Source organism: Charadrius vociferus, unplaced genomic scaffold, assembly GCF_000708025.1.
Source record: "Charadrius vociferus isolate BGI_N301 unplaced genomic scaffold, ASM70802v2 scaffold51, whole genome shotgun sequence".
Classification (NCBI taxonomy): Eukaryota; Metazoa; Chordata; class Aves; order Charadriiformes; family Charadriidae; genus Charadrius; species Charadrius vociferus.
Window position 1 is genome coordinate 231,789 of NW_009646939.1, and position 10,933 is coordinate 242,721.

A 10,933-nucleotide genomic window follows, 5' to 3' on the forward strand; every position below is an offset into this window, starting at 1 on the left:
AATGATAGTGGCTTAAGAGGTTAGGGATATCAAAGTTTACTGATAATAAACACAGAAATATGTAAAATTCAATTTTGGGGGGTTATATAGAAAATACTCTGTGTGAAATCAACCTGATGCCCCTTTGTCCTTTGCAGTGTATCCTTTTATAGATTATAGCAGTTTTACCCTGTTCTAATTTTCTTGTCTTTTTTTTTTTTTTTTTGAACATTTTGAGAGTGGAGCTGGCAACATATATAGCAAACAAGTTGTATTTACATGTCTTCATGATTTTTAAAAACTAGACTCTTTTCAAAATTGCTTTCATCACTGATTCCTTTACTTCAGAAATTTGCAGAAGAATGCTTTGGTGCTTCTGTTTTAACCTGTGTTACTTTCATACCTTAATATGTCTCACTTTCATACCTTATGAAACAACACTTTCATGACATAGAAGTGGCAAAGCAACAGGAAGAGTTCAGACTCCTCTTGTGCTTGGTGGGGTACAAATATGCTTAGAAAACTGAGAACAAAAATGTGAAGCAAAGTGTGAGAGAATCACTGTCCATATCTTTGTACAACAACACTTTAACATAGATTGGAGCACTGAGGTAGAAAGTCTTGGATCTGTATAGCTGTGGTTGACGTCTTCCCAATTTTGTCTCCAAGTTGTAGTCCCCTGTCAACCTCACTGCATACATCTTGGTGTGTCCTTTATTTCTACTTCGACACATGTTGAATGGTTCCCTTAGAAAGAGAATTTGAATATAGACATGACATGGTTGCCAGAGGTAGCACAATGCAGCCTTTTAAAGTTATGAGTGCTCTGGCTGTATGGAAAAGCATCAGGCTGTGCAAAGATGCCCATGTCAGGTCTAAATGTGTTGAGGACTAGAAGCAGTTGGTGCTCTAACTGGACGAGCACAGCTTGCTTTTTTATGTGGCCAGCGGGAGTAGGGAAGTGATTATCCCCCTGTACTCAGCACTGGTGAGGCCGCACCTTGAATACCATCTTCAGTTTTGGGCCCCTCCCTACAAGAAAGACATTGAGGTGCTGAAGCATGTCCAGAGAAGGACAACAAAGCTGGGGAGGGGTCTAGAGCACAGGTCTTATGAGGAGCAGCTGAGGGAACTGGGGTTTTTTAGCCTGGAGAAACGGAGGCTCAGGGAGACCTTATCGCTGTCAACAACTACCTGAAAGGAGGTTGTAGAGAGGTGGGGCTCCGTCTCTTCTCACAAGTAACAAGCAATAGGAAACAGCCTCAAGTTGTGCCTGGGGAGGTTTAAGATTAGATATTAGGAAAAATTTCTTCACTGAATGGGTTGTTAAGCACTGGAACAGGCTGCCCAGGGAAGTGACTGAGTCACCATCCCTGGAGGGATTTCAAAAACCTGCAGTTGTGGTGCTTAGGGACATGGTTTAGTGGTGGACTTGGCAGTGCTAGGGTAACGGTTGGACTCGATGATGTTAAAGGTCTTTTCCAATCTAAATGATTCTACAATTCTATGATAATGATTATGTAGGGAGCCGTATTCATGTTCAGTGTGGACAAACTCAGAAGCTAATTCCCCTGAGTCAGGTGAAGAGTCTGCCTTCTTACTAAGCTGTGTATGTTTTATTTTCTCCATATCCTCCCAGTCTCATTTTCCTTTTTTCTTTTTTTTCCTGTTTTGTTTTTTTTAAAAAAAATCTGTGTATTGTTGTATCCCATCTGTTCTGTATTTTGTACACCTCATGGGCAGATGCTGTCCGCTCTTCATGTTTCCACAGTGGCTGGCAGGGACTCATAACTGGCAATCCAGGTTCTACCGAAATGTAGTAAGTACAAGAGTAACCTGGATCTCCTGAACCTCTTCATCCAAAGCATTAGCTATAATACCACCAAATGTGTGGTCAATTGCATGTGTAAGCTTTACTATTAAAATAAATGTGTGCGTTGTAAATTATAGATCATGTCACAGTAAGAAGTGGGAATTGCTTGGTCCAAGGCAGCAATGTCAGGTTCCAGCATGTCTCTGAGCGGAAAAGGCTGAGCACTGCAGAATGGATTCACTGACTCAACTCTCATTGGACTTGAGAGAAAACATCTTGCGGTCACCCTAATCTATGTTTCATGTCTGTGGCTTTAAATTATGACACAATAACCTAGTCTCTGTCAAAATGTGTTTCATTTCACAAGGAAAATCCTAAAACATTAATTACTGAAAAGCCTTATGGCTTCCTCTTGCTACCATAGTACAAGTGTAAACCTTCAGTACTTTGTAACTCACAGCAGCAGTTAAAAAGAGACTGCTCTCAAAATCATGGAGTAGATGAGGTACGAAAGGATGTTGGAAGTTCGTCTAGTTTAACCCTCACTGCTCAAAGCAGCATCAGCTAGGGCAAGTTACTCAGGACTGTGTCCAGATGGGTTTTGAATGTCCCCAAGGATGGAGATTCCACGACCTCTCTTGTCATCCTGTTCCAGTGTTTTTTTCCCCATAAAATCTTCTGACCTCTGATAGTACCAGTTTCTTCTATGGAACTGCACACAGACCTCTGAATTCTTCCTGTTTGCTTCCCTGGCTGCATGCATGAGTGTGCAGGCACTTCAGAGGCACCTAGTCATGATGATTTCCTAGAAAATGTATGAGTGCTCTGCCCATGACACTCTCTGTATACCCTCATTTATGTGGGCATACCCTCATTTATGTGCATACACTTGATGTGATCACCTTTCAGCCCTGTACTGATCATGAGGTCTCTCCTGGCCATGTCACCCAGCACCCTTTGCTCCACCGCTTCCTCCCCATCGTCACTATTTTAAAGCTCTCCTCACCAGGCTGGCCAGCTTGTTGGCAGGGACGCTTTTGCCCAATTTTTCATTTTTATTCAAGGCAACCTGAGACCAGTGGAGCCACATGCAGGACATACATGAATTAGATGCAACAATACTGATAAAACGGGATAATGAAGAATGCCGTGAGGTGGGAGCAGGTGGCGGGAGCAGGCAAGGTGAACAGGCAGTAAGTAGGAAAATAGCTCCTTCTCCATTGAGAAAATAATTCAACAAAAAGGAGAATATGAAGCAATTGTATGTTTCTGGTATTTATTTAATCTTTAAAGTCTTTGATGAGGAATCACAGAATGGTGGGGGTTAGAAGGGACCTTCAGAGGTTATCTAGTCCAACCCTCTGCCACAGCAGGGTCACCTACAGCAGGTTAGACAGGGATACATCCAGGCGGATTTTGAACATCTCCAGAGGAGGAGACTCCACGACCTCTCTGGGCAGCCTGTTCTAGTGCTCTGTCATCCTCAAAGTAAAGAAGTTTTTCCTCATGTTCAGTATACCTGTATTTTAAAGGTCTCAACTGTCTGCTGTTGACAGAGTTTAGCTGAACATGGTTGCGTGTGTGTGTAGACGCACACACATGCATACATAGACAGCCAAAGTACTTCTTAGTGAATAAAAATTGTTTGACTCTGCTTAAAAAAGAAAAGAATCCACAATATGTATGACCCACCCTGTGTATGATCATCAAACTGAAACATTTATACAGCATTTCTCCCACAGCGTTTTAAAATGATGAACAAATATAGAGTCAAATTCTGTCCTGTGTCCCTGCAGTGGGCAGCTTATTGCAGACTGTGTTTTAATAGTCTTTCTTGCACCCATGTGTCAGATTAAATGGTAGAAATGCCAACTGGATGATAATGTAGTATCATTTCTGGAAATATTGGCTTTTAAAGTTAATCTTCAATAGGATGCTTTACTGTAGGCATGTGCATACATTAGATAACCTTGGCATGCAGAGAGTATTTTAAGACCCACATAATTTTGAAACATCCTTTAATATTCAGTGAAGGTCATGATACATTCCATGCACATAAGATCAGAAACAGACCTTCCAGGCTTATTTTACTTCTCAGGATAGATGCCAAATTGGGAGCCCACAGTGATGTATTCTGCTTTTCTGTAGGACAGTTAAAGTGGCCCAACAAGCTTTGCCATGCTGTTTCATTGACATCTGAGCCCTGGTCTAGGGCAACCACCTGACAGGGGTGCCAAAGAGAATAATATGTATAATTCTCTTCACATGCTTATGTTTTTAGCTGAGATTTCCAAAACAAATGCTACCAACTAATAATAAGTACTATTATGAATTCTGGGATCTTGAAGTGTGAGGTCAGAAAATTCACTTCGGTGACTAAACTCCAGCATCTGATGCTACACTACTGTCCAGAATCAACCTGTTAAACCACAGGCAATACTATCTGTAACTACTTCTGTTATTACTTTCTATTTATCCACTGATGATACAAAAAAAAAGGAATAGTTGTTTCCTTAAGCTTTACATTTAATCAACATAATTTTATATCTACAAAGTAAAAGACTAACCCTCTGTAATTCAGAGATTTTGTAATAAATAACATGCTTACCGATTTTCACATGGAGTTAGTTGCTTCTTGGAAGAAGGAAGAAGTGCATGCAAGATGAGATTCAAAATAATTCTGTGAAATGTATCCGACCCCTTTATGCAGCAACCTGCTACACAGGGGAGAGGGGAAAAGCAAATCCTGGCCTTGATGTCAAAACAATGTAAACTACTTTTTGTATGTTGACTTGTATAACAAGTGAGGCATGAAAACAAAAGCACAGTGCCCTGAGTAGTGGCAGTGAATATTTTATCTTACCAACAAAAAGCAACAAGAAACTAAATCCTTAAAGCATATGCCGTGCTGACAGTGCGCTTTTGTTGTGACAGTAATGGTATTTGCAATCCCAGCTGCACTCAAGCCTGTGCTGTAAAAGCACCCATTTCTCAGAACGCACGTTGCTGCCTCTTACCCTTTACTGGGCCTTAGCCAGGTGAAGGAGCTTTTCTCTGTTGTTCATGTGGCCCCACATAAACGGATGTTTAAACAATTATTTTGCCCAAATTGAAATTAGAAAGATTTTGGCGTCATTAGTTCTTTTGAAATTTTCACAGTGGCGAAAAATATCTTTAGGTAACTTTAGGTTTTTTGTATGTAAACCAGCCTTTCTCTGACTTTTTACAAACATCCAACATTAATGCCTTTCTAAAATTCAGTGGCTGGATCCTCACAGAAATATTGAAGCAGAAGTACCACTGCTATTGCTGTGATTCTGTTGTTTGAGCGTGGTTGGTAAGAATACCTAGAGGGTGACTCAGGGCTGTGAGTAGCAAGTATTTGCCACTTTCTGTTGGAGATTGTTTGGACTAAGTCTAATGAGTTAAGAGTTAGTGAGTTGATTACAGATAAAGGAAGATGTTGATCTGTGAATTTGTTTGAATGTGTGTGCTATCCAGTTTTTCCTGGCACAGACTTGTTCGGTGTTCTCTCCAGGCTGAGGCCTGAGATTAAAAGGGAATTGGAGAATGTTGATTGTAAATTATGGAGTTACTGCCTCGTAGTTACTGTCGTGTCATCAGTAATGTCGGACTACCCTTCACAACTCAGCTTTTTCTCCTTTTGTCAACTTGTAAGGTTTCTACATCCCCTACTTAAGATTGTTCCCCGTCACGGCATCCATTCTCAGTCCAGGTCTTCTGTGTGGAGTCCCAGCAGTCCTATGCTGATTTCCTGTTTCCTGTTTCATACTTGAGCAATTCAGAAGTTTTGGGTGATACACTAGTGCAATTACATAGTAGCATTTCAAGACATCCTCGTACTGCTTCAGAGAGACAGTTTTGGAGAACCTGGGTGGAGAGCCCTAGAGAAAGTGAGGAAGTGATGTGGCAGGTAAAAAACGTGTTCAGGAGATCTGTGGATTGTGGTGTGGTAAAGGAGGGGTAGGCAGAAGGCACAAATTAAATCCTGGAATTATGCACAATGTGCATTATGTGACTGGTTGGGTTCTGCATTGCCCAGAAGAGCAGCAAGTAGGTCACTCCCAGCTCTGCTTTGTTCTTAGGTTCAGTCTCCCATTTCAGAGCTGCTGCCAGGCTGCTGGGCACCCTGTCTGCTTCCTGCAGCCAAAACCACGGCAGAGCCTTCACCAGCTCCGGGGTCCCGGACAAGCTCTGGACTCCGCTCAGACCCAAGATGCGCACCTCCCTGCAGGAGATGTCACTAGCCTGGACAGCAGGCACCGCAGCATGAGAACAAAAGCTTTTCTACCATTTAGCAGTGGGGCTGTTCAGGTAGATATGCCCAATATAGCCTTAATCCAGTTGGTCAGGGTACCAGCGGCAAGTGAATCTTGGTAGCACACACTTTGTGCTCAGGCACCTAAACCTGCTGGGATGCTGGCTGCAGACTGGATTCTCTCTTCATTGCTATTGGTACCTAAGCTTGGTGAATTTAAATTGGGAATTACCGGCATTTCTGAAATCACATTTCTGACTGTACTGTAGGTATCCATTTTATCCTCACACTATAGGTATTTTATAATAGAAACGTTATGTAGATGGGCCAAAACAATCAAAAACCCAATTACAACTAAGTATCTGTATTAAGTTGATAAAATCTAAATTGCCATTTATCCAAAAGACCCATTTTCCTTTCCAGTATCCATTGATGTCCAGTATCCATTGATGTTTCTAACTCAAACCTCTAGAAAAGAAATTTCTGAAAATGATAATACACTGGTTTTGTTTCCATTCATGCACAGACTAAACCCTCTAGAAGTATCAACATGGCTTCTGACCCTACTACAGTTTAATTTCTTTCCCCAAGTGGTTATCGAGCACAGATAGTCCTAAAATAATAGGGGGGAAAATAATGCCATGGAGAAAAGTTTCTCGGGATTGAGAGGGTAGGATTGTTTTTCATCTAGCAATGCCCTCATTTTATTGTAATTTTAAAATTCTCTTTTACAGATTGACTCTCCAGTCAAGCTCCAGATGTGTTTGTCTGAGTAGCCTCAACCTCCCTATGGACTCGACAAATGTATCATGAAATGGCATTGCTCACTGGGAATGCAGATCCTGAGTTCAGCTCCTACTCCTTCAATAACTTGGAAAACCTGTGTGAAGTGCAAACCAAGAAAGGATTCTACTACAAAAAGGCCAAACTTCTGCACCCTGGGGAAGACTTGTGCTGCTTAGCCCGCCTGGATGACCGGACCAGGTTTGTGATCATCAACGTAGGTGGTATTAAGTACAAAGTCCCATGGACCACCTTGGAGAACTGCCCCTTGACCAGGCTTGGGAAGCTAAAATCTTGCAACAATTACGATGAGATCATGAACATCTGCGATGATTATGATGTTAACTGCAATGAATTTTTTTTTGACCGTAATCCTAGTGCCTTCAGGACGATCATGACTTTCTTGACAGCTGGGAAGCTGAGGCTTCTCAGGGAGATGTGCGCTCTTTCTTTTCAGGAGGAGCTTGTGTACTGGGGGATAGAAGAGGACCACCTGGAGTGGTGCTGTAAAAAGAGATTGCGACAGAAAGAGGAGGAGGCAGCTGAGGCCAGGCTGTATGAAGGGGAGATGGTATTTAGTGAAACTACGCAATGTGCCTTCCAGGACGATAGCCGATTGGGTTTGTGCATGCGAAAGCTCAGGGATATGGTGGAGAACCCCCACTCAGGGATCCCAGGAAAGATCTTTGCTTGTATTTCAATCTCTTTTGTTGCCATCACTGCAGTCAGCCTCTGCATCAGCACCATGCCAGATGTCAGAGAAGAAGAAGATCGGGTGAGTGCAGCTTTTCTCAGAGTAAAGCATGTTTTGCGTTATTGTCTCCTTAGGGAAGGTGACGGTCAAAGTCACTCCAGCAATCATGCAGGTATTGCATTCAGTATTTATGATGTGGAGCGCTGGCCGGGGTAGAGCACAGAAAGCATTATGTCACTTAATATTGAGGGAAGCTTGAGCCAAACTCTGCCTTGCCAGCACAGCCTTGCCAGTTCACACCAGCAGACAGCTTTACCCAACAGATTTGTTTTCTGACATCTCTAACCAGATGATAAACTAGCTATTGTGGGTATAAAAATCAGCCTTGCTTGAGGCTTAGTGTTTTGAAGTTAGGTTAAGAGCTAACACATCAGTTTTCCTTGAAGGTACTTTAACATACCACTTCAAATGAACTCTCAGTACCCCACTGTAAAAAAAACATCTAAAATATTTTGATGCTATAGGTGAGGTAAAGGGCAGGGAAGCTGAGGCAGCAATTTAACAGCAGAAACAAAGCAAATGTCCCAATTTTCAGATGTGCTTAGTATTCTCAAGTGTAAGCTGTGGATGCCTTATGCCCTTGAAAATCAAGTCTTGTGGATATTTTGTTTATTCTTTAGTTCAACAAATTTCCTAAGGGCTTAGTCCCTTATTTGTGCAAGCAGTTCAGTTTCCTAGGATTAGCTATATGTAGGCCAATGAGAACTCATCTAAAGATCCATAGCGGAGGACATTCACGTTTTCATCAACTATGTGCTGAAATGCAATCGAAGGGATTTGGGGAGGTGGGGACTTTTTGAAGAGTTCATGGCCTCTTTAGTTTTACTCAAATCCAAGCTTGACACTAAATATTTGGGCTTATTTTCCAGCCCCATGGTCATTAAATGCGATTGTGAACTTCAGCTACTAAGAGAGTCCTTCACCCCATCAAGTTCTGCTTCGCAGCTGAAGGCTAAGCTCTCCTGGAAGCAGAACCCTTCTCGTGTGCCGTCACCTGGGTTCTGAATGGCTCATGGCTCACTGCCACTAGCAGAAAAGAGAGTGGTCATTACCTGACAGGAGGCATTTACTGTTTTGTAGCATTGAAAGTAAAAAACAGACTGATGGAAAATGGGTCCAGCAACTCCAGAGTGACCCCTGCATTTGACTGAGTACCTCACGTGCAGTTAAACCCACCCTTTGCTTGCGAGGTGTGCTCAAGTTAGATGTCAACTGAGTTGTTTGATTTGGAATCAGACTCATTCAGTAGCACCCAGGAAAAAAGACAAATCATTTGGTATGTTGTTTGATATTTGATTTATTAGAAGATCTTTGTTTTAAAGGTTTTTTGTGATCTAAAATTTGAGCATAGTAGTACTGGGTACTAGTTAAAACTGTATTGTCCTAATCATTTTTTAAAAAGATCATTTCCAAAACACATGCCTTTTACTGTAATTAACCAACAGTGCTCCAGTACGCTGGAATTTTGAGTACAAGGGATATTTTACTGTTGAAAACTGAGATGTATTTAGTGTTTATATGTTCCTGAGTTTAAGTGAGAGATGAACAATTGCTTTCAGAATTACCAGAGTTTAGGCACCTTATATCTTTACTAATGATCTGAACATAAATAGGGACTCGTAATAATAGGCTAATAATGTTTGTTGGGTGGAGCAGGGTAATAATGAGGATAGAGCAAGCATATGAGAGAAGCCTGGATTTCTTGGTAAGCTGGGGCCATTAAAAGGAGCACATTTTCATATTTAAATGCAAAATTGTGCACAAAAAAAGATGAATGCAGACTTGCTCTTGCAAAAGCAGAGAGTCGGATTCCCAAAATGAGACTCTAAATAGGATTTAGGGTACAAGCAACTGAATGTAAGTTCCTATTGCAGCATCAGGTCAGAAGGGTTAATGTCATCGTTGAATATCTAAGCTGGGGAGTAGTGATTAGAAGCTGGAACATGATTTTGTGCCTGTATGCGGCATTGCTGAGACTGACACTAGAATACTGCAGTCAGTTCTCACATTCATATTTTTAAATGGTGTTTTGAAAAATTGGAAAGGGTGAAAAAACCTATAAATAATAGGCACCTGGAGAAAATGCCATACAATAAGAAACTTGAACATTTCTGTTTATTTAAGTTATCGAAAAGAAGGTGAGTGGATTAAGCAAATAAGTGGATTTTATGGGGGGAGGAGAACTGTATCATCTAAAAGACCTTTAAATTAAGCAGGGAGAGGATGCATGGTTAAAAGCGGAATCCTGATAAATTCATATGGGAAACTAGGTGCCAATATTTAATACCACGGTGATTAATTACTAGGGCAGACTAGGAAGAGAATTAGTGGATTTTGTATTTTTTGATGTTTTGAGTTCAAAGCTCAGTGCTATCCTGGAAGGTAGCCTTCAGCTGAACACGCTCAACTTCAATCAAAAGTAAATTACTGATTTCGGTTCAAGTTACAAAGGTGAAATGCTTGCAATACAGAGAAGATCAGAATAGATGATCTAATGTTTTTCTGTGCCCTTAAATTCTAAAAGCACAGGGCTCCTACAAATAGGCTTTGTTCTGCCCTTTGCACAGGGAAGGTCTGTGGACAGAGTGGAAATGGTTATTTTGTTTGAGAAAAAGGTGGTTCTAGCACAGGGGACAGGTGAGGAATTACTTCTTACATAGCTTAGTTCATCCCCGATGTTCCTCGCCTGCTACTGAATCAATGCAGGTTATCAATCTATTTGAGTTGTAATTAGTCATGCCAGGAGTCATACACAGTGACTGATTTTGGTCCTGCACAAATGGATGCAAATACCCATGTAGATCTTTTCAGCCTCAGTAAGGCTGGGCAAGGAGTCAGGCATCTGCCCACATGGAATTTCTTGTAGGATCAGAGACCAAGGCTGCAAATGCCCTGCGTGTCATCTTGTACATGGCTTAGTAAGCTGATGCAGCTCATCAAGTAACAGGTGTGGAGAGAAGAGAGCTTATGTGAATTCAAAGTCATGTTAACCATCCTGAGCTGTATACCTAGTACCTAGTTTAAAATTCATGCCCAGGGATAGCTCTTTGGTCTGGTTCTGCAGTCTCCTAACAAGCAGAAAATGTATGTGCATCCCTCCTGGCTAAGGAACAAATAAACAGTAAATATTATTTCAAGGACGCACAGTACTCGGTGTGTACATTTTCCGGGCTGTCTGGCTGGTAGTACTGTTGTTAGGGTTCCGTGTCAGAGCTGCCGTAGATACTCTTGGTAACAAGCAGTGGTCTTTTCCTTGAGCTGGAGTTTTCCAGAAAACAGAAGCTTTATGTGCCACCTATCTGTCCTGTTAACTACTTCAGGGAAA

General features: G+C 41.6%; 1 protein-coding gene across 1 annotated transcript in view; it reads left to right on the forward strand.

The window, feature by feature from the left end:
• The first annotated feature begins 6,815 nt into the window (after positions 1 to 6,815).
• KCNG2 (potassium voltage-gated channel, subfamily G, member 2) overlaps positions 6,816 to 10,933 on the forward strand; it is a 27,048-nt gene continuing 22,930 nt past the window's right edge. Inside the window, exon 1 of the mRNA XM_009894946.1 lies at positions 6,816 to 7,629. Within this exon, the coding sequence (XP_009893248.1) occupies positions 6,874 to 7,629 (756 nt within the window). The 5' untranslated portion in view covers positions 6,816 to 6,873. The remainder of the gene's footprint in view (positions 7,630 to 10,933) is intronic.